The sequence below is a fragment of the Pseudorca crassidens genome, chromosome 8, assembly GCF_039906515.1.
Source record: "Pseudorca crassidens isolate mPseCra1 chromosome 8, mPseCra1.hap1, whole genome shotgun sequence".
Taxonomy (NCBI): Eukaryota; Metazoa; Chordata; class Mammalia; order Artiodactyla; family Delphinidae; genus Pseudorca; species Pseudorca crassidens.
In genome coordinates, this window is record NC_090303.1 from 58248317 (window position 1) to 58273490 (window position 25174).

Genomic DNA, 25174 nt, shown 5'->3' on the forward strand with positions numbered 1-25174 from the left:
TATATTTTATACTTCTATTTAACAAACTCTGAGTTATATTGGTCAACCCTGCATTCCCCAGTGCCTAGCACAGTGCCTGACATATAATAGCCGCCTAATAAATATCTGTCTCATGAATAATTAATACTAACTGTTGCATGAATAATGAATTACTTACATAAAAGTTGGGGTTTTTTCTTTTTTCTCATTTCATGTTGCATTTGCTTCACCCTTTTCAGTTCATTTATTAAACATTTAAATGACTGCTTCAGAATACCTTCAAATTAATGCTGGGCTCTCAGGAAATATTAAATAAACAACTAGGCTCAAAATGCACATATTTTAAAGTGCCTACACATGTATATCTACATGTTTGGGGGTTACTGTCTCTTACAGTTGTGTCTTAAGCAATATAGGGAGAGATTATATTTTGTTATGAGTATAGCTGACCTTCACCTTGACCCACTTAATCAAGCTAGGTTTCCAGGAAGAACTGAGATGTAAGGTAATTTGTGAAAGAAAACATAGGCTGCCCAGGGAGGTGAAATGAGGTTATCTGGTGTATGACAGAGCGTAATAGGCAATGTGAAATCGGGAGCAGGACATGTAAACAGTGGGCTGAGCAAAGGAGCTCGCTTAATTGAAGGAAAGGGTGTGGAGTGGAGAAGGAAACAAAGGGATAATGTAAGTCACAGCTGGGACTGGGAGTGAGCCGGCTGAATCTTGACCACAGCCTTCCTCTGTCCTAGACCCTGCAGTGACTCCTCCAATGCTCACTGAATCCAAGGAGTGGCTTGAAAGAGCATTTTTAAACACTTTCCCCAAGCATCTATGTAATCATTAATTCTTAACCTTTGTTTCACCGTCCTTTAACCTGCTTGTGCAACTTTCCAGATCTGAGTTAAACATGAAGCTCATCATTTTCTTACCAGTTACTTTAAGTCCTCTGGTTTTTGTCCTTGCAGATGTCAGCTTTTAAAAAATCATAGTTATGGTACTGTGCTCTTTAGACCTACTTTACCTGTGGTCTTTAATGAATGAGTGGAAGCAAAGGAGAATGTCATTTCCTGGGAAATGTCTTGCTTAAGATGACTAACCTACTATAGGGAATTGGTAACTCAAGTTGGTCCTGTTGTTCACAGCAGATGATCCGTCTTTAATGGCACAGAAGACTGATGATACTAGAGCTTTTCATCACTCAATGTATTACATTTCACAAGTTTATTTACTTGAGATTATGCTCACTGGAAAAGTAATGTTAGATTTTAAAGAGGTTTTGGAAGATCAGTCATACTTCAATATACCACTGATAGTATTCTGTTTAGTACAATCATTCTTTTAGGATTCTGTAGTAATTGGTATTATTAGGAAAAGAATCATCATAGAGAAAGGATTTCTCTGCCTTTAACTAACAGGCCCCTCTAACTAAAGATTACATTATTCAGGTATTATTTATTGACTTCGTATGAGGAAGGCACTTGTCTAAGTATTCTGGGAGTGCCAAGAAACACGAGGTTTGATCCCCTGCCCTTGAGGAGCTTGTAAATATAATGAAGATAAGTTATAAAGATCCATCCGTTGGCTTGTTTGCTGAATAACTAATCCCATGAAAAGTAAAATATGAATATAAGATTTACAGAACAGTAGATAACAACATAAAAAATGTCACCAAGCTGTGTGTCATTAATTTTCAAATATATGGTGCTACAGAAGTTCAGAGAAGCAGAGGTCACTTCAGGCTGAGATGGGCAGAAGAGGCTTTCTGGGGAGATGGGATCTGATGTGGGCCTGGAACGTGGGAAGGAACTGGTTAGGAACTGAACTGAGAGTACTCCATAGAGATGGAGTATATGAACAAAAATGTGAGGCTGGAAAAGTAGTGGGGAGAATGAAGAGTAAAAGTCAGTTTGTTGAAATTGGAGAGTTGGTGCAGTGTAATAGGGACTGAACTAGAATGTTTCAGTCAGCATGTAGAAGACCTTTGATGCCAAAGTATGGTGTTTGGTCTTTATCCTATAGGCAGTAGAGAGCTATTCAACTTCTGAATTCTGTTTTTCTTGAAAATATGTTCCCCGTTAAATGAAAAAGTATTAATCAGCTATACAGGAGGTTTTGAATTCTTTTATATATATATATATAGTCTCAACATCAGATGAGATATTCCTGATAAAAGTGATAACACTCAGAATGGTAGAGGACATGTTAATACTACACTGTGTTTAGTAATATACCATTCTATACCTATAAAAATACTGTACTGTGCCCAATAGATACACATAACCTTCAAGGGTATTTTAATTGTTTATAATGGAATAACCGTAAATGATTCACCTAAATAGGTTTAGAGAAAACACTATTTAAACCAATACAATACAATGGTGTAAGGAATATGCAGAATCAACAAAGGTATTTTCATTGTTCCTGATGGGTGACTATAAAGGTTCTACATAAGTGTGGATAGGGAAAATATGGACAAGGTATACAGTAATACTACTGGACTTTGGGATTGGTATGAGTGTGGGATAGATAGATGGATAGATAGATAGACAGATAGATAGATAATGTTGATAGATCTTTCTATCTATATATGTTTAGTTTGGGGTTTTTCTATAGTTAGATATTCATATACCCATTTCTCTGATTAAATTATAGCATATTTGAGGACAAGGGCTATTCATCATCTCAGTATCCACTCTGTATCTTGCAGATAATGCAATATATTAGAAAATATGTTAGAGCTGATTGTGAAATTTATGGATAGAAAAATGAAAAACTTAATCAACCAGAAGTTTTATCTATATGCTATTTGACCGAATTTTTGTCCTTTAATTACTCATTAGCTCAACATATTGATTTAGGCACCTAGTGCAATGTAAGTGAGGAAGGCACTGAGGCGAAGCACAGAGAAGGAATAAAGAGTGGTTAAGAGTTCAGTCTGTCTGGAGCATAAGGGGTCTAAGCGGCACAAATGTGCCTGGAAAAGTAAATGTGAGTCAGATCATGGAAGGGGTTTGGCACTGACCAAACTCGGCAGTGGAGACCCATAAAGGTTATTGAGCAAGGGATGAATTTGACTACGTTGTGTTTTAGGAAGATCAATCTGCTGGCAGTGTGTAGAAGAGATTATTGGGTTGTTTGATGAGGGAGAGACACACACACAGGAAGTAGGCAGAGCACTTAGGAGCTCTCATAACGTTGCAGGTAAGAAATCATCAAAGCCTGAGTGAGTAGAGAGCTGGCGATGGATGAGGTTTTAGAGGCAGAATCACTAGCGACTGAGTGAAGATGTTTTACTTTGCTCCAACCATATGCCTGTACATGTAATCATACTTGAAGGTACAAAGTTGCCCAGGGAGAGAGTGTAAAGAGAGAAAGAGCTTTCAAATCCAAATTTTTCATCACATAGGACCACTGAATAGCTTTTGATGTACATGGGCAACCTCACATAATTAAACACGTCAGCCTCACTTTAGTAACTCAGTACACATTTTTCAGGTGTCATTTATGCACACAAGACTGCATTAAACATCATTTCTGGCCTGCAGAGGTCCTGCTTGACCTGGCTTTTGCCTAGGTCCAATTTCATTCTAACCTCTCTCTGCATGGCTACCTTTGGCCCTCCTTTCTGGTTCCTGAACAACTCAGCATTCTCCAGCCTCAGGGCCTTGGCACTCGGTGTCCCCTGTGCCTAGAAGGTGCTTCATTTGGCTTTTTGCATTTATGTACCAGTTTTAGTCAAGAGGTTTCAGTTTAAATGTCACCTCTTCCTTGACCACAGAGTATAAAATAGTCGCTCTTTTCCCATCATCCACTTATCTTTGTAGCACTTACTATGATCTGTCCTTTTTACGCCTAAACTCCCAACAGCTAGAACAGAATCTAGCATGTCATAGGTTTTCAAAAAATATTTTTTTCAATCAATTAATTAGATGCATAATAATAAGAACATACAATGAGAAAATAAGAAAAGATAACGTAGAAACCCAAAGCTCTACCATTAAAGAAATAAAGGGTAAATAGGAAAACAATCTGAAACAATCAGCAAGCATCAGGAAATGAAGAAATCTAAAACAGGGCCAAGATGCTTATTTATAAACATTACAACTATGTAACAACTAAAAATGGGAAAGGCCAAAGAAGGAGACAGTTTCCAAAAGAAAGGGGTGTCCAGTAAAACAAAATCTCCAGTAATGAATTTGAGAATAGAGACTGACGACTGGGAGAGACTGGTGACTCTGAGGGAGCTGTTTTAGGTAAGGCATCAGGAGAGAAAATCAAATTGCCAGGGCTTAGGAGCGAGCTGGTGAAGAGACAACGGAGACAGAGACCAAAGAGAGCTCTCCCAAGAATTTTTATGCAAAAGAGAAAGAAGCGAAGTTAAGCTGTGGCTCCTTGAACTGTGATCAGGAATGTGGAAAGAGGCCCAGACGAGGAGGCAGGAGATTTGGGATCTGGTTCCAATGAGAGCTCCAAAATACCACTCTGCAAATGAATTTTCTTATCCATCTATGAGAAAAATTTTCCACCCCATCTCAACTCCTGTAATAGGGAACAAAGGGACTAACGGATAAGTAGGTATAAGGAGTTGTCATTTCTTCGTAAGAATTCTAAAGAAGTTCTAATAAAGAGCGACAAATCTATAGAAGAATGTTTTATTTGAAACAAAATCAAGGTCAAATTTCACTTGAGCTTAATTAAGTTGGACTGGATTTTTTCCCCCACTTTGGCTTTTCATTGCTCAGCTGCAGCACTTGCTGAGGCCAGATATGAAGAGTGCTTATATTTATCACTGACATTTTGTTGAACCTGTCCATTCTTATTAATCACTGCTTTAAACTAAGCAGCTTGAAGACTCTTAGGAAGCTAATATTCCCAGCTGACCTATCTGCAAAAATAGTGAAGCTTGATGCTCTCCTGCTGCAGACTGTCTCTATAGATGTATGTTCATGTAGGTAGACGCATGTGCATGTGTGTGTGTGTGTGTGTGTGTGAGAGAGAGAGAGAGAGAGAGAGAGAGAGAGAGAGAGAGAGGGAGAGAGAGAGAGAGAGAGAGATTTGCAGGGGGGACCTAAAGAAGTAAATGACTTTCTGTGAAGCTACAACAAACTTTATCATATTCTATCTGATGAAAGCATAGAAGAATTAAAAACAAAAGCGGGCTCTGATCTGTTTATACTCTACATGGGAGGCAAATCATATCGGCAGAATGAAGACTCCAGTTAAAAAGTCTGATACAAAGGTGATGAGAAGCTATGCCTTGAAAATAATTATTGAGATTTCTCGATGTTAAAAGGTAAAGTACTCACTTATGTATAGATACAAAACCTATAGTGTGAATACCTGACCTTCTGGCACACTTTTAGGATTCTTCACCCAAGGTTCACAGAAAAATCTTAATAGCCCAGCTCCATTAGTGTGATTTTTCTCCTTGCTTTATAAATGCTAGCATTTTTTCTTTCTTTCTTTTTTTTTTTGGTACGCGGGCCTCTCACTGTCGTGGCCTCTCCCGTTGCGGAGCACAGGCTCCAGACGCGCAGGCTCAGTGGCCATGGCTCACGGGCCCAGCCGCTCTGCGGCATGTGGGATCTTCCGGACCGGGGCACGAACCCGTGTCCCCTGCATCGGCAGGTGGACTCTCAACCACTGCGCCACAGGGAAGCCCTAAATGTTAGCATTTTAATATGACTAGAGTGGTTGACATTTGCTTACCTTCTGGTTCATAATTTTTAATACGTATTCTAGTGGTTCCATAGGCAATGTAAACATAAATATGTGAGTCTGAAAATTTAGAATTTGGTGGTTAAATACTCCAAATCATCAATAATTTCTAGTGATTCTATTTGGTTCATTAAAAAAGAAATCTGGTCCTTTTTCCATAGGATCTTTTTCTCTTGTTAAAGCTTCTGTTCTTTCCTTTATCTTTTTAATCATTTAAACGTATTTATTTTATAGTCTTTTTTTCAAATTGTTCTCTCATCTCAAGTTCATTAGGGATTAATTTTCTCATTTATCTTATTCCTCACCATATCTCTCTAGATATGGTTCAAAGTACCATGCCACAAGTTTTTATCTGTACTATTTTCATTGTCTTTCAGAACTACATATTTTGTAATTTCCTTTGTGATTTCTTCTTTTAACTCATGAGCTATTCAGAAATTTATTTTTTAGCTCCAAACAGGAGCTTGGGTATTTTAAACTATCTTTTTAGTGCTGGGTTCTAACTAAATTTCATTGTAGTTAAGGAACATAGTCTGTATGATATAGATTCATTGAAATTTGTTGATATTTCAATTATGAACTTATATACTATAGTCAATTTCCATGAATATTCTATGTGCACTGAAAAGAACATATATGTTTTTAGATAGATTAAATCAATTTTAAAAAATTTTTTGGTTCAAATCTTCCATAGAGTTACTAATTTTTTGCCTCCTTGGTTTATCAGTTTCTAAAAGTGGTATGTGAAAATCTCCCACAGTGATTGAGGATTTGTCAAACTTGTCTTATAAGTTTTTTCTTTATAGGCTTCAAAGTTATACAGTTAGATGCACTTAAACGTTATCTTCTTTTACTATTATTATATACTGACATTCTGTAGTCCTATTATGGCTTTATGCCTTACATTCTACATTATCTGATGTTAACACTGCTATAGTAGCTTTCTTTGAATAGGGTTGTCTGGTATATCTATTTTCATTCCCTTACTCTGAAAATTTCTATGTGGTTTAGTTTCAGGACTATCTCCTCTAAGAATGCTGCTAGATTTTTTTTAAAAAACTCCAATGTGATAATTTCTGTCTTTTAATAGATTATTTTAATCAAGTTACATTTACTGTAATTATTTTTATATTTGGGCTCTTTTAAAACTATATTTTCCCTTTGCTCCTTTTCCTTTCTTCCTGCCTTCTTTTGGATTTAAATTTTTTCTGTGATCATCTTTTATTTCCCTTCTGCTGCTTTGGGAACCCTAAGATTGCATTCCTACTTATTTAGTACTTACTCTGAAATTTTAACACGCATTTCCTAACAAAGACTACAATTACTCAGTATTTCTCTCCTCCTTCCTCCTGAATAAGACAACACTTGGCACACTGGCACTACCCCACATCTCCATCTTGCCCCAGCTAATTTTTAAAATTATAAGCTAAATTTAGTGTTAACTCTTTTTAAAATAAAAAAAAAAAAGCTTGGGCTTGCCTGGTGGCGCGGTGATTGAGAGTCTGCCTGCCGATGCAGGGGACACGGGTTCGTGCCCCGGTCCGGGAAGATCCCACATGCCGCAGAGCAGCTGGGCCCGTGAGCCATGGTCGCTGAGCCTGCGCGTCCGGAGCCTGTGCTCCGCAACGGGAGAGGCCACAACAGTGAGAGGCCCGCGTACCGAAAAAAAAAAAAGCTCATTGAAAAATAATCAGTAATTAACATTACTGACATATTTTACCTATTTCTATGTTCACTATTGTTTCTTGGACTTTCCACCTTACCTCTGTGTTCACTTTTCTTTTGGCTAAAGTACATAGTGAGGAGCAGAACTGGGAGTCAAAGCAATGTGTGTTTGCCTCCAAAGTCCTTGCTCAACCACAACAATTTACTGGTTATGGATACAGAGAAAGGTATTCTGTGTGTATGGGTCAGGGAGAGGAGCCAGTAGATAAGAGATAGATGGAGAGGAAGAGGGGAAGTGGAGGATGCCTTGAGAGAAGGTGTCACGATAGTTTTGACACCGTCTGCCAGAAGACAGGATTCATATATCAGAAAAGCAAAAACAACTAACTCATGTCGTGAGACATGAATAATATATATATGTATATATACATATATATATGTATACGACATAAATAAACATGGGGAATTAAGGATGTAGTCATAAGTCAAGGGGCTTGGGCCAGAAAGGGAAGGTGTAGCTGCACCCATTTAAGGCCTGTGTAAGAATGCAGAGGGATTTCTAGCACCTAGGTACAATGCCTGCCACATAACAGGTGCTCAAGAATATTTGTGGAATGAAAGAAGTAAAAGCAAGGAAGAAAAGAAAGAATGGAAACGGAAAAGGGAAGGGAGGAAAATAACAGAATGAGAAAAGGAAGAAGGTAATAAGGAAGCAGGAAGAAAATGAAAGGAAAGAAATTAAAAGAAAAAGTAGAAGAAAGTAAATGAAAAGAAGGATCTCTTTTTTTATTAAGTATAAACATTGCATATTTGTAAATGGGCTAAAAAAAGACAAAAGATTTATATCAAACTGTTAACAATGCTTACTTAGAGTAGAAGGTGAATGACTTTCACTTATTAACTTTATGTCCATCAGCAATATTTAAGATTCTTCCAGTGAGCATCTATTGTTTGTTAGTAAAGATTTAAAAGTTAAGACTCAGAAACAGCAAAAGGGAAATGTGCAGAGAATAATAAAGAACCACCTGATGTGGCATGGTGTGACGTACCCTCAGGTGAGTGCATCTTCACTGATCCCCCCAGTAGGGCCCCTCAGGGACTCCCTGTTGACCTTCAGGAGCAGAGACCATTTTTCCTGCCATCTCAGGCCCATTAATCTCCTCAAAATCCAGGCCCCAAAAGGAAGAGAAACCCCATTATTGGATTTCCTCTCCTCTTAAAGCCACCTGTCAAATTCCAGGTGGCCTTGGAATTGCTTGGCCCTGCATTCTCCCAGGTGGTCTGACTCCCTTTAAGAAGATCCAATCCTTCGTCCATAGGTCTTTCACTTCAGCCTGAAATGAACAACCCTATCAGAATAGGATAAGCCAAGTGTCTATACAAGAAAGACACATATTTACAATATTAAAAAAAGACTCTCCCTTCACAGATCGCAGCTCATTAAAATAGAGAAAATGCTTCCCTCCTTTTTTTCTTTTTAATCTTTTTTTTTTTTAAATCTTTCATGGGTTTCTCATTTCTCTAAGACTCCTCAGTCCCTTGAAGTAAACAGTGACAGACAAGTCTAGCTGGTCCCTCATGACGTAGAGCCATTCTATATTTTCCTAGCTTTACTTATATAAGAAAACCTATGTTTTGTCCATAAAAATAAACTCATACAAAGCATGGGTTATGGGTTTTTACAACTCAAGAGACACAGATAAAAAGGTGAGAAACCCTGGGCAATGTCTAAAGGCTTTTTTGGTTGTCACCTTATAGGGGTGCTACAAGCATCTAGTGGTGTAGACCAGGGATGCTGCTAAACATTTTACAATGCACAAGTCAGCCCCTACACAAAGAATTTTCTGGCCCAGTCAACAGTGCTGAGGTTGAGAAACCCTGCGCTAAACCATCCTAATCACTCTCTAAAGGAGGAATTTTATCAGCCTCGTTATAGAGGAGGAAACTGAGCTGTAATGTCCCACAACCCAAGTCATATCGCCAGCATCTGGATCGGATCTGTTTCACTCCCTTAAACCCATGTATCTGCTATATTATCTTGAAGATGGAAATGACCTCCTCATTTCATAAATAAGGAAATTGAGGCTCAGATGCCAAGTGTCTTGCTCTGTATCTCACTGCTACTGGTGATTCTTTGTCCCTTCACAGTTCAAGGTCTGTGATAATGACTAATCACAAATGACTTCACCTCAAACCATGAAGCTGCCAACAAATGTCTCTTTCTCTTGTCCGTTAACCATTACACCCCTAGAAATTAACTTCTTGTTTCTGCTCCTTTAACACTGTCATCTAGTGGTTTTATTGCTCACATCTAATTCACTAGCTTAATCAATCATTATTCAGCTCCTTCTGTATGCTAAGCACTGTAAAGGTGCGGGATATAAATGGGTCAGAAGGCAAATGGAAGAGAACTGCAAGTTCAGGGGTTGGCAAACTATAGCTCAAAGAGTGCCTGTCTTTGTAAATAAAGTTTTATTGGAACACTCACACACAAACGGTGATAAACCAAAAGCCATCTATTATACCTCTATAACAGAGTTTCTCAACCTCGGCACTGCTGACATTTTGGGTCAGATAATTCTTTGTAGTGGTGGCCGCCCTGTGCTTTGTAGGATGTTTAGCAGCGTCCCTGGCACCTGCCCACTAGATGCCTGCAACACACACACACACACACACACACACACACACACACACACCCAGTTGGGGCAACCAAAAATGCCTCCAGGAATTCAGTCATTAAATGTACCCTGGGGGCCAAAATCTCCCGTGGTTGAGAACCACAGAGGTAGCGCCAAGTTGCAAAAATAGGTTAGTTTATTTCTCTACAGTTAGAAATATATGTTTTGCACGCACACAGGTATTTCGGGTTTTAATATCTATTAAACCATCTCTTGTAATGAAGAGAATTTGTTTGCAATGCCAATGGCAAAGTAGAGAAAAGCAACATGACAAGCAAAATTATATCTCAAAGCTTCATGCTGTATTATGAAAGAGGCAACATTGAAGAACCCTAAAAAGATCACATTTATATTCAGCAAAGATAAAACTACAATTAGATGTGTGCGGTGACTCTAATTTATGGATGTTTTCCTTATATTGTATAACTTCAGATAACCTTCTCAGCAGAGTTCAGAGCTGAAACCATCCAAAAAATGATAATCTAGTTATCTATTGTACAATATAACAGGATACCATATCACCACACTTTATAATTCAGTACCATAGTTTAAGGAAAAGGAATGCCAGCAGGCTGCCTAGACTAACAATATTAAAAGGCTGAATATGGGTGATTCTGTGAAAGTCAACTGGCATCTTTCCATTGCATTCCAAAGAAGGAATGTGAAAAAAAATTATTTGGTGAAATCAGGAATGATGTTAATACCAGAGACTCCAGGGTCTTCTAAAATCTTGTTATTAACTTGGTAATATGAGTGATAATTACTCAGCAAGAAAATAAAGCTAAAATGTATTTTGGGGGGGTTGTAACTATTTATTGATTAAGTTGGCTCTCATGTCATTTGCCGGAGATTGCTTCAAATTTAAGTACTCAAACACTGTTCTTTTTTATGGATATATATATATATATATATATACATATATATATATATATAATAGTTTCATGGAAAAAATTTATAGCTGCAATTTACTTTATATGCCATTTTAGATGCAGATAGTTGGACTGAATAAATTTAAAATGTAATTGAATGACCAAAGAATAAAAACGTCCTTTTCTGGCTTGGAATAGTTCAATCTATCATTACAATATTTAAAAAAAAAAAAAAAAAAGAATGAATTAACACTTAAAAAAATAGGTTAATGGGATTAGAAATTTATTGTCCTATCTTATGCTACCCTCTCTCCTCCTGTCCACTTGCCAGAAGGATTTCAAATGCAATTCCCCTGAAATCTACAGATTTAATAGGCTGAACAGGCAGTTACCACTCGTGATACTAGGCCGATTTTATTGAGCCTACATCTTTAAAAATCTTTTTGTTGTGTTATTTCTGCAGAATTTCCTGACATTATAGAAAAAAATTACAGGTGACATGGTAACTAGAAGAGAAGAGCAAGCTGGGTTGGTTTCTGCAGCAATTTCCCAAGTATTGCTTTCCCCTTTCGAGATTCAAATTCAAACAAAAACCTTCTTCTGTATTTCTAATGAAAAAATGAGCAATAACTTCTGAAATTTGTGCTAAGCCAAAAGAACTCATTACTGTGTTATGAAACAGTTTAACACACTTTGATCAAAATATTAGCTTTGCAAACATAAATATTCAATAGTAATATCACCACGTAATCAAACATGACTGGCCTATGCTAATAGGTACTAAGACATAAAAGATGTCAAAGCATTAGGATATTTGAAGAAAAGCCAAATGTCTTTAATATTCCCCAGAAATGGCATTGTCTCAATTCTTCTCTACATATGTATAAATACCCTAAATGCAAAGAACCTTACAAATTTATTCCTATTCTTTTGTGAAGTTAGTTAAAATTTAATGAACAAGAAATTAAAGAGAAGCTGCTGTAATAGTTAGAATATTCTAACTGAAAAACAATGAAACTATTTACACTCCCATAAAATTATAAACATTTTTCAAGGGATATTTTATAATACAATTTTTAAACAATGTTTTCTTCTTATTATTCCTGAGACTTAAAACACTGCATGTTTATTTTGCATTTTAAAAATACATTTATTTGCACTTCCCTGGTGGCGCAGTGGTTGAGAGTCCGCCTGCCGATGCAGGGGACACGAGTTAGTGCCCCGGTCCGGGAAGATCCCACATGCCGCGGAGCGGCTGGGCCCGTGAGCCATGGCCGCTGAGCCTGCGCGTCCGGAGCCTGTGCTCCGCAACGGGAGAGGCCACAGCAGTGAGAGGCCCGTGTACCGCAAAAACAAACAAACAAACAAAAAAAAACATTTATTTGAGTAAGAGCTCTGCTTTCTCAGAAAAAGAACTTTGCGCTTTAAAGTAACATGTTGAATGCTTAGATTTTTCTTCAAACACATTTTATGCTTCATCTTTCAACTAAGAGGATTAATTTTCAACTACATGTAATGGACAGAAAATCGTGTTGAAATGATAGTATTAATTAATTCTGGGAGTTTAACCAGTAAGATTTCTGATATACACAGTTATTTGTACAGAACTGGAAAAATAACAACAGTTTATAAGTATGTTCACTGCTTTTCCACTGTTTTCACCTCCTCTCAAAATTATATTCATATTTCACAGAAGTGAAAGCAATTAGCTAAACTCTTCTCCTGAGAGACCATTTCTGAAAGAAAAAAAGTTGCTGTTCTAGTTTTAGATATTTAATCAAACAAAACCTCTAACTCTAAGAGGCAACTTCAGGGTTTTCACTAAAAAAAAAATCCCCTCTCTAATAGGTGGCTCAAACTCGACCACCCTGAACTGTGCAGACACTGAAGTGGCTCTCGGTTACACTGGGAAAGAAAGAAGAACTAGACATTCCACAGCTGCCTACACCAGCTTCCTTCCCAGGGGCACAGTTGCAGGCTCTATCAAACTCAATCACTTTGTACAGCAACTGGGATCCCAGGCAGGGGCAAGGAATACCAGAGCAGCTTAGATTTCTTCCAGTACCACAGAAAGAAGTAAGACTACTTCAAGAGTAACCAGTTATTTACAATGATTATGTGGCCCCAGGCCAAAAAAAGTGATGAAGAAGAACATCTGTAGTGAGAGAAAATAAAAGATGTTTCACATTTTTAAGATTTCAAGCTACTTACAGGCACTCTTCCTTAGATCTTTAGTATGAAAGTGCTATAAATATGTGCTCTTTATTTCTGACCAATTTTTTATTTGGGGGGACGGGGAGAGGATAAGCAAGTTGAAGAAACACAGAACTTAATTAACAGTCAATTCAGCAATTGTAATGTAACCCATTCACTGCAGTGTTTTAAAGGAATGAAGTGTATATTGCAGTAATATCATATTTAAAGGTACTACACTCTTCCATTTTACATCAGTATACTTTCTCACAAGCTCTTCTGAACATAAAGACTAAAATAACTGTATTAGTGGTATGATGTGACTAAAGACAAGCAGTCAGAGAATATTCTTCCCTACTTGAGGATAACCAAGGCTATGGCAGGTGTCATTTCCTTGAGATAAATCAGAAAGGAAGGAGCTACAAACATATAGTTCTATTAAAATATAGAAATATACAGATTACCATTCCCCACAAAATCATGCTTTTATAGTAATCATCTTCTGGTAGGGCAGTAAAAGACAATATATAGATGCATATTTTGAGTAATTTTTATAATACCTTAGATTTATAATCCCATTACAATCATTAATTCTTACTTGGTCAGAAAACCATTATTATAACTCCATATAATCACTTGTAGAATTTACCAGCTATAATAATGAAAATTATAATGATGATGTGACAATTTATTGTGGGTGTGCTATGACTCAATGGTGAAAAACTGAAACCATTTCCTCTAAAATCAGGAAGAAGACAAGGATGCCCACTCTCACCACTATTATTCAACATAGTTTTGGAAGTTTTGGACACAACAATCAAACAAGAAAAAGAAATAAAAGGAATCCAAATCGGAAAAGAAGAAGTAAAGCTGGCACTGTTTGCAGATGACATGATACTATACATAGAGAATCCTAAAGATGCTACCAGAAAACTACTAGAGCTAATCAATGAATGTGGTAAAGTAACAGGATACAAAATTAATGCACAGAAATCTCTTGCATTCCTATACACTAATGATGAAAAATCTGAAAGAGAAATTAAGGAAACACTCCCATTTACCACTGCAACAAAAAGAATAAAATACCTAGGAATAAATCTACCTAAGGAGACAAAAGACCTGTATGCAGAAAACTATAAGACACTGATGAAAGAAATTAAAGATGATACAAACAGATGGAGAGATATACTATGTTCTTGGATTGGAAGAATCAACACTGTGAAAATGACTATACTATCCAAAGCAATCTACAGATGCAGTGCAATCCCTATCAAACTACCAATGGCATTTTTCACAGAACTAGAACAAAAAAATTTCACAATTTGTATGGAAACACAAAAGACCCCGAATAGCCAAAGCAATCTTGAGAAAGAAAAATGAAGCTGGAGGAATCAGGCTCCCTGACTTCAGACTATACTACAAAGCTACAGTAATCAAGACAGTATGGTACTGGTACAAAAACAGAAATATAGATCAATGGAACAGGATAGAAAGTCCAGAGATAAACCCATGCATATACAGTCAACTTATCTTTGATAAAGGAGGCAAGAATATACAGTGGAGAAAAGACAGCCTCTTCAATAAGTGGTGCTGGGAAAACTGGACAGCTACATGTAAAAGAATGAAATTAGAACACTCCCTAACACCATACATAACAATAAACTCAAAATGGATTAAAGACCTAAATGTAAGGCCAGACACTCTTAAAACTCTTAGAGGAAAACACAGGAAGAACACTCTTTGACATAAATCACAGCAAGATCCTTTTTGACCCCCCACCCCTAGAGAAATGGAAATAAAAACAAAAATAAACAAATGGGACCTAATGAAACATCAAAGCTTTTGCGCAGCAAAGGAAACCATAAACGATACAAAAAGACAACCCTCAGAATGGGAGAAAATATTTGCAAATGAAGCAACTGACAAAGGATTAATCTCCAAAATATACAAGCAACTCATGAAGCTCAATATCAAAAAAACAAACAACCCAATCCAAAAATGCGCAGAAGATTTAAATAGACATTTCTCCAAAGAAGATATATAGATTGCCAACAAACACATGAAAGGATGCTCAACATCACTAATCGTTAGAGAAATGCAAATCAAAAGTACAATAAGGTATCACCTCACACTAGTCAGAATGGCCATCATCAAAAAATCTACAAACAATAAATGCTGGAGGGGGTATGGAGAAAAGGGAACCCTCTTGCACTGTTGGTGGGAATGTAAATTGATACAGCCACTATGGAGAACAGTATGGAGGTTCCTTAAAAAACTACAAATAGGACTACCATACAACCCAGCAATCCCACTACTGGGCAGATACCCTGAGAAAACCATCATTCAAAAAGAGTCATGTACCACAATGTTCATTGAAGCACTATTTACAATAGCCAGGACACGGAAGCAACCTAAGTGTCCAAAGACAGATGAATGGATAAAGAAGATGTGGCACATATATACAATAGAATACTACTCAGCCATAAAAAGAAATGAAATTAAGTTATTTGTAGTGAGGTGGATGGACCTAGAGTCTGCCATACAGAGTGAAGTAAGTCAGAAGGAGAAAAACAAATACCGTATGCTAACACATATATATGGAATCTAAAAAAAAAAGGTTCTGATGAACATAGGGACAGGACAGGAATAAAGACGCAGACGTACAGAATGGACTTGAGGACACGGGGAGGGGGAAGGGTAAGCTGGGACGAAGTGAGAGAGTGGCATGGACATATATATACACTACCAAATGTAAAATAGATAGCTAGTGGGAAGCAGCCGCATAGCACAGGGAGATCAGCTTGGTGCTTTGTGACCACCTAGAGGGGTGGGATTAGGAGGGTGGGAGGGAGATGCAAAAGGGAGGAGATATGGGGATATATGTATATGTATAGCTGATTCACTTTGTTATAAAGCAGAAACTAACACACCATTGTAAAACAATTATACTCCAATAAAGATGTTAAAACAAAGAATATGTAGATGCATATTTTGAGTAATTTTTTTAATATCTTGGATTTATAATCCCATTACAATCATTAATTCTTACTTGGTCAGAAAGCCATTATTATAACTCCATATAAGCATGTGCAGAGTTTACCAGATATAATAATGAAAATAATAATGATGTGACAATTTATTGTGGGTGTGCTATGACTCAAGCACTGTGCTGAGGGCTGCAGATCCATGATGTCATTTACTACCACCCCCCTTATGAAATTATCATTATTTTATAGATGACAAAATTGACTTTTAAGGTCACTGAGCTAGTAAATGGTATAGTCAGAATTTAAACTTTTTGACTCTAAAGTCCATGTGCTAGTTACTATGCTCTGCTTACTACACTGAACATCACATTTGTATGTTAATTTTGAACACTTTAGGTATTGTTAAATCATTTGTAAAGGTTTATACTGTTGTTAAATTGTTCTATTCAAAGAAAAATAGCCTTTCTATATGAGATGTCAGTTAAATATCACACATATTACTTATAATCCCTTTTCTTTCTCTAATGGCTGATTTTTTTAATAACCAGAAAAAGGCTCATTTCAACCTAGAGTAGTAGTAACGTAATAATTCCCTAAATGTTCCTTCTGTTTTAGGTTGACCCTCAAAATTACAAGCCAAAGAGCTAATAGACAATTAAATTTATGTTACATAACAGATACTGAGGCATATAAACACTAAACCATGCCTGAAAATGTAGAATGATAAAATATCAAGTACGAAAACTTCAAGCCTCAAAAGGCCTTTGTTTATAGTTCAACGATATTCCTCCAAGACAATGCAATATACTACAGAAGGAGGAATATATGAGGCAGAAGTTGTTGACATATGGGGTGTGCACAGAACTTCTGGTTAATGGAAGTTCCAAGATGTATAAATAAAAAATGATGTGTGAGTTGCTGGAAAAAACTGTAAGGCAAGTCAATTTTTTAATTAAAAAATTATGTAGCATAAACAATGTTAATGAGCCCAAAGTCCCATGAGATTAGGACTGTATCTGCTTCATTTTAACATTCCATTCACTTTTCATAAAAGTATATCCACTCACTTGAAATACCTCAAGCAGAGCCCTTTTCGTAAAACAGTTTTGAAGATTTTCTTTGTCCTTGTTTTTAATAGCTCACCAGTTTCTTCTCTTGATGATATATGACATTAAAAAAAAATCCCTAAAATCCTTAAGTGAATCACCATAAATAAATACCTGGAAGTTCTTCATAAATTTCATCATCAATTGGCTGGCTGCTTGCTGGTGAACTGCTGATTGGTAGAGGATGATCAACATCATCATATAAGTCTCCTCTTTCATCCTCATCCTCAGGAATAACATCAGACCCGATATCTACAAAACATGTATCAGGAGGCAGAATTTTCAAGAGTGCAAAAGAGGTTTTCAAAACCCTATTACCTAAATTAATGCAGCCCTACAAAGTCGCAATATTGTTATATGCTATATCCTTAACTTAAACATTTAAAAAAATTGATTGTGGTGTAAATACGTGAATTTCAAAGTTGCCATATGGTACTTGCAGAAAAGATGCTTTTATTAATCTGAAGCAAATGGTATGTATTAATACCAGTCATGTTCTTTTAGTCATTTCTCACAGAAGTCAATAAGTTTCTTTGTATGAAACTCTAACTTATTCAGTTATTCAGTACTTAAAGACTGTAATAACTTGTTCAATTGATTGCTCTTACCTTGTAAAACAAATTTCAGCTGCTGTACCCATTCTTCGGCATCTTTGGGAGAAGCTGCCGTGAACTAAAAGAAACAAACGATAGCAATAAAAATCACCACCGTAATGAAAGGTATATGTTGCATTCTTTCCATTTCTTTAAGACCATTAGTAATTCTCTTCATGTCTAGTACTACTTTCCTTGCAAGGATGCTTCTTATAATGTATAGCTAATTTTGACAAATTTACGTAATTGAAGCAGAGGATGATGGATTTGAAACTGTGATCAGCAGCTGGCAGCTGTGCAGGAAAAAAAGCTGCTTCTCTTCATCAATGTCAAAGACAGAACTGATGAACAAAATTTGCCCTTGACAATTAGAAGACACCCATGAATTTCTTTAGACTGCTGGGTACAGCTTTCTTAAAAATGTTCTTGTCCGATTCCAACACACTACCTGACAACTTAATTAACTGGCTTTCAACTGCAACCTCAGATATTTGAAACTTATTAAACACGCATTCCATATTGATGCTGGCTGATAGCTCTTGAATTGCAGAGCTGATGTGTGCCTTTGCCTTCCTTTTCTCCCACAAGCCTAAGCAATACAATATGCATGAACATTCTGATATTTTTCTTTTGATAATTTTATTCTTTCTGCCATGTAATCCTTTTAAGAAATCACACAGTTCCATTAAAATAGACATAAAAAACGCAACATGTGAAGTAATTGATAAATTACATATCTCCTGTTCTCTCAAGAAGATATCACTTGAACTAATCTGGAATTTTTGAAAAACTTGATTTCCCCTTATACAAATGTTTAATGTATAAAACCCAGTATTTTTTATTATTATTAACATGTCAGAAAGAGTTGTTTGAACAAAATGTTAATGTCTTTAAAAATGAAATCAGGAAGTTTTATCAACTTAATTTCAAGGCATCATAAAAACTCCAACCTGATAGATACGTTTATCAGGAGCAGAGATTTCAAAACAGCAATCTTTCTTTCCATCCTTCCTAAGAGTGTTATTCATTCTGACATTGTAGCCTTCTATTGCAAATTCACCTTTCTGTTGTTTGTCTGTTGAAGATAAAACGAAAGTTAGAATTTCATTTACTATAGTGAATATAAATATCCAGTTGATTAGCTTTTATTTAGATTTTTTGGATAAATTTTTGGATAGAATATTTTTTGGTCATATTGCTTTCACAGTATAATATTTAAGTAACATTTCTAGGTATTACTTTTAATTCTAAAATTACAGAGTTACTTGGAATCGTTGGTTTTAAAAAGGACATCTAAGGGAACCAAAAGAAGAGGTCTGCAGATAATGGTCTTATTCAGAAGGAAGTATGGAAATATGACAATTTCATGTAGGGAAAATCCAAGAATTGGAACTTAGAACTTGCTAGACAAACCCACTACAAATCCGTGGCTCTTTCAGGTTTGGTAAGCCAGTGGGAAAACCCGTCTAGTTGAAAGCTTGCTGGGCTTTTATTTACCACTATCTCCTCTCATCACCACCCTCCAACCTCCCCACCCCGCAAAAGCCCCTAAAACACAACTTTTTTTTTCTTTAAATCTCCTAAATTGGTACAAATCAAACTCTAAATTTAAAAAGCAAAGCAAAACAAAACTGCTAATTATAAAAAGATGTGAGGGGAAAACAAAGTATTTGAATGGAGAGGAGTGGTAAAGCAAGTACAGAAGCATTTCTTACCAAAACAAAACAAAACTGTTCACTAACCAGTCAGTGAACAGTTAAACTAGTAAAGCACATTTGAATCCCATATGATGAAAAGTCAAAAGAAAAGATGACTTCAGTTTTAGTCAGATATTACTTTAAAAACAATAAAGTAGGAATAAAACAAAGGATTTAATACTGAAACTAAAAGTAAAATTAGTCGCCTTTCCTACTTTATCCAGTTATACAATTTTGAGAGAAAAGAGGCACTGCTATAGGTTTACTTCCTAGATTAACATACAATATTAAAATCATGAGTGAGGACAACTGTCTCTTTTACTGAGCTCAGGGGAAATATAGAAATGCTTCCACATCATGGGGTGCAGGGCTCTCTCAGCTTAGTGTGCCCGTAAAATATGTATCTCCTTTTCTTAAATGTACTAATTTAATGCCTGAAGTTACAGGCATTTTTAAAAGGTCATCAAGATCATATCTGGTTCAAAACATCAAAGGCAAAAAATCTGACTTAGTAATTTCTGACTTAAATCTGGACATTCTAATCATATTTAGTCATAATTTACAACTCTTTGGATGATTGAAAAAACAATTCAAATTCAAAATTTGAAGTTTGCTTTGTGGAAAACGTCTGCAATAAACTCTATGAGATGAAAACTATAAAAATCAGAGCAGCATTTCCCAAAGTGTGTTTATGGGATATTAACAGGTTTCTATGATCAAATAAGTTTGGGAAATGTTGAATTAAACAAAGTTAAGCAGGTTTTGTTAGTCCAGTCTTCTTAAGGCCCTTAATATATTTGATCAAATTTCTATGAGAAAGATCTGGTGTGCAGCATTTCCCCAAATTATTTGTCAGTGGAACCCTTTTTTAACAGAATATTTTATGGAACTGGTACTCACATAACATATTTTGCAAAATACCTAACTAAAAAAATAATACTGGGGAAAAGGTATTAAAATAATAATGGTGAAGCACTGTTGGTTCTTCTAAAATTCTCAAAGAAAACTAGTTCATTCATTCACTCATTCAACAAATTTACGCTGAACACTTAAAACAAACAAAGGAGCATTATAGGTATGGTGAGACAAAAGCTAGTAACACTGTACCAGACCTTTCCCCCTTTGCCACTGAAACAGACACCCCACACACCTTCCCACACACCCAGTACAGATATAAGTGCTCCAGGAATATTAGTCAGTGATTCACTACACTGCAAAAGGATTTAATTTTCACAATAAAAAAATGGAAGTAGTTGGAAGCAAATATCAAAGCCATACAGGATACTTTTGAGAGATTTCCTTAAACTTCTCAGGAAAAAAACAGGATATTCAAGGACCAGTTGGAGGAAAGAAAAATTCATAACTCTCAGTAGCTTTTGCAAATCCATAACCATAAAGTAGCCATATTTCCAATTAGCCAACATGAGATAGGAAGTTCACGACACAAAATGGGCAGACATGTGTATGCTAAGACTCTGCTCTTCTCCATTTACATTAGCTTCTCTTCAAGGCCCAGAGGAAAGAGAAAACCTTAGCATCACATGGCAATCTATAGCAATTTACATATAGGCTAGTTTGACAGTGCTTTCTGGGGTAGTTTCAAAGACACTTGTTGACTTAAAAATAGGTACATGCCATGGGCTTCCCTGGTGGTGCAGTGGTTGGGGGTCCGCCTGCCGATGCAGGGGACACGGGTTCGTGCCCCGGTCTGGGAGGATCCCACATGCCGCAGAGCGGCTGGGCCCGTGAGCCATGGCCGCTGAGCCTGCGCAGCCGGAGCCTATGCTCCGCAACGGGAGAGGCCACAACAGCGAGGGGCCCGCGTACCGCAAAAAAAATAAAAATAGTTACATGCCAATCAAATGGGAAGTAAGGTCATATAAGTTCATTTATCCAGAACTATAGTAGACTAATAAAATAATTTATCTAAGTGAACTTCTCAAATCACAGAAGTTTATTTCTTTTAAGTGCCAAAACTCTCTAAAATGTTGGTTTTTATAACTGAAATCATTCTGAAATATATACTTCCCTGACTTTTCAAACAATTCTGTTAAACGTAATTTAACTTTTTCTTGATCGAGTAGTATTAATCTGAGTATTAGTTTTTATAGTATATTACAACACGTTGATACCCTCAGGATTTTTGAGGTGTTTGTCCCTCTATTACATTTTCCTCAGCTTCTATTTCACACTTTAACCTTGCCTATATCAATGCTGTTCGAATTTAATGTCTACAGCACTGAAGGATGCCAGGAGAAACTAGATAATGAAATCTATTAAATCAGTAACTTAATTTTACACAATTCTAATTCAGTAGGTTTGAGGTAAAAAGCAGTTGGCTCTGATCTCTTACAAAACAAAATGTATGAGGTTAATGATGCTATTTCCTCCTACTTTTTCACTGGCTTTAGGTTTACAGCTGTGTTCTGGGGGTTTTAAGAGCCAAAAAGACAGATCTTTTTTTTTCTTTTTTAAAAAATGCAGAGCACCGGCTCTAGGTGCGTGGGCTTCAGTAGTTATGGCGCACCGACTTAGTTGCTCTGCAGCATGTGGGGTCTTCCTGGACCAGGGCTCGAACCCGTGTGCCCTGCATTGGCAGGTGGATTCTTAACCACTGCACCACCAGGCAAGCCCAAAAAGACAGATCTTATTTGCTGAACTCCTTCTATATGCCAGAAATTTAATACAGCAATCTCATATATACCTTGTAATAATTCTAAGACAAAGAAGGTATTTATTATATCCCCAGCACTGATGGGGAAAAAGAAAACTTAAACAACTTGCTTACAGCCACACAACCAAAGTAGTAAAAGCCAGGACCCTAACGTAAGTCTGATTCTAAAACCTTGCTTTTTCAACCATTTCACATTGTCTCCTAGAAAGGTGTTTCTCAAAGTGGATTTCAAGAATCACCTGTTAGAATCATCTTGGATGCCTGTTAAAAACATAGAAAGGGCTACCACTCTGAACTTGCTGTATAGGATTCCCCGGGGGTGAGTCCACAAAACTAAGCTTTTAGCAAACACCCCAGGTGATTCTGATACACACTAATGTTTGAAAAACCACTGTTTTAGAACATGTAATTTATGAAGTCTCCGTAGAGAAGATAAGCGTTATAGCTTGCATTTCCTCCTGCAACTTGGGCCCAACTTTCTCAGCTTGCTTTACGGGCTCCGGTACCTTTGCCTATCTCTTAAACAGCCATGATGGGTTATGTTCTAAATCCTGTTCTTTTCCTGCTGTACAGTTTTCACTGGACAACTTCATCCAATCCCAGGGATTAAATTCCTATCAATATGCTTGTGACTCCTAGTTCTCTATTTTCAGTCCAGCTTCAGAACTCAATATCCAAATCTGTTTTTTTTTTTGCAGTACGCGGCCCTCTCTCTCACTGTCGTGGCCTCTCCCACTGCGGAGCACAGGCTCCAGACGCACAGGGTCAGTGGCCATGGCTCACAGGCCTAGCCGCTCCGCGGCATGTGGGATCTTCCCAGACCGGGACACGAACCTGTGTCCCCTGCATCGGCAGGCGGACTCTCAACCACTGTGCCACCAGGGAAGCCCAATATCCAAATCTTCACCTGCTCACTATACATTTTTCATCTCTTGAATGTCCTATAGGCACAATGAATATAACTTGCCCACAATGGAGATCATCTTATCCCCACTCCCACTCTACTTGTGATCTTTCTTGTCGTGTCCTCCTTCTCAATAAGCAGTACTTCCATTAATTGAAGCCCCCAAACCAGAAAATTGAGCATCATTCTTAATTTCTCCCTTTTCTTCATCAACTGACACCTCTTTCTCTCCCTCCACCCTACCACCATCTTCCAAAACCCAGTCAGTCCTAGTTTCATTGCAAATATGCTGGCTTTTTCTCTTTTTTGCTGGCTCTCAGAAGATATGCTTAAAACACCAACCACTCTCTTAGCATTTAAAATATAGTATAAATATAGCAACTAAATAATTCTAAATCATTTAGCATCCCTATGAGTTGTGAGCATTTGTCATTTGAGGATCCCCAGCATCTAAGTATCTTTCCTATTTTAGTCCTGAGATCATCAGGAGGCAGAGCCAACTTCCCGCCACAGAAGCTGGAGGGTTTAGATTTTCCCTGTTCCAGACCAGTCAAGTGGATGCTCCAGCCTGGGACCTAAATCTGAACTGAATAACAAAAGAATCAGGGGGGAGCTCAGAATCCACTTCTGTTAGCAGTGGCATTCACTGATTGGTGGCAGTGCACAAAGGCAACATCGCGAGTCCTGGCTTGGCAGGGCCGCCAGTGTGTCCCAGTCAGACTGTCCCTGGAGGTGTGGATTGGGCTGCAGTTCCAGCCACCTCACCTCCCTTAGTCCTTGACTGCTTTTCCAAGCCTGGTTGTTTAGCCTTCCCATCAACTCTGTCTGAGAGTTGATATTCTCCCAATAATTTCCTTTCCTGCATAAACAAAGTTGGTTTCTGTTGTTTATACCAATAATGCTAATTTGGTACACATGACTAGCAAACAGAAAGATATGAAATGTGTTCAGAAATTTTTGATAATATCTGCTTCTTATATTTAAAAAGGCCTTTCCCTCTTAGTGAATAACTCATGCTATTTCCATAAGTATTAATGCTCACTAGTAAGAAAGAGGGAAACATGCCCGTTAATACTAAACCTCCCACTAAACTTTATCCAACTGATTAGTAAGTTGTTCTAAGCCCTCAGTTAAAGACACGTGAACATTTTCCTTGTTTATATAGCTCACAGAAATACAGCTGCCAATGCTAATTCTGTCACTTGAAATATACTTCCAGTGTTCCAAGTTATACCATGAGGAAATATCAAATTATTACTATTTTAAGTGAAAAATACTGTATGCCATATATATTTATTACTTAAAGGCCCCAAAGGGCTCTGAATAACAAACATAGGCAATATGTATGGGTCCAAAGGGAAGCACTTTAGTTAGAATTAAAAGTTTTGCTCATACGGTCTGGTGGCAGGAAATCTTAGGTATTTATAAAAACTTTTTTTTTTTTCCTTTAAAATAAAAGTACACTGCAAGTGGGAATTCCCTGGTGGTCCAGTGGTTAAGACTCCACACTTTCACTGTCAAAAGCCTGGGTTCAATCCCTGGTCAGGGAACTAAGATCCTGCAAAACACAGCAGCCAAAAAAAAAAAAAAAGTACACTGCAAGCATAAGAACCAAGTGGTTTTTGTATACCGCCACACACTTTCAACCATAGGAATGAACTTGATTTAAAAAACAGTGTAGTATGAGGTAGCTGTGAATGGAGAATAAATAAATTACAAGAAATTAAATTTCTCGTAGACTGGAATTTAAAACCATGTTTCTAGTTTTTTTGGCTATACCTACTGTTTTCCTCCACAACTGAAATTCAGATAATAATTATGATATGGTCTATTAGACTATACATACAGCTATTGTTAAGATAAACATTATACAGGGGCTTCCCTGGTGGCACAATAGTTAAGAATCTGCCTGCCAATGCAGGGGACACAGGTTTGAGCCCTGGTCCAGAAGATCCCACATGCCGCGGAGCAACTAAGCCTGTGCGCCACAACTACTGAGCCTGCACTCTAGAGTCCATGAGCCACAACTACTGAGCCCTGCGTGCCTAGAGCCTGTGCTGCACAACAAGAGAAGCCACCGCAATGAGATGCCCACGCACCGCAACTAAGAG

General features: G+C 37.2%; 1 protein-coding gene across 3 annotated transcripts in view; it reads right to left on the reverse strand.

The window, feature by feature from the left end:
- SKAP2 (src kinase associated phosphoprotein 2) overlaps nucleotides 1-25174 on the reverse strand; it is a 304301-nt gene that overhangs the window by 39680 nt on the left and 239447 nt on the right. For all 3 annotated transcript variants that reach the window (XM_067746566.1, XM_067746564.1, XM_067746565.1), the window contains 3 exons: nucleotides 18739-18863; nucleotides 17804-17867; nucleotides 17310-17447 (listed from right to left, as the gene is read on the reverse strand). In XM_067746566.1, the coding sequence (XP_067602667.1) occupies nucleotides 17310-17447; nucleotides 17804-17867; nucleotides 18739-18863 (327 nt within the window). The remainder of the gene's footprint in view (nucleotides 1-17309; nucleotides 17448-17803; nucleotides 17868-18738; nucleotides 18864-25174) is intronic.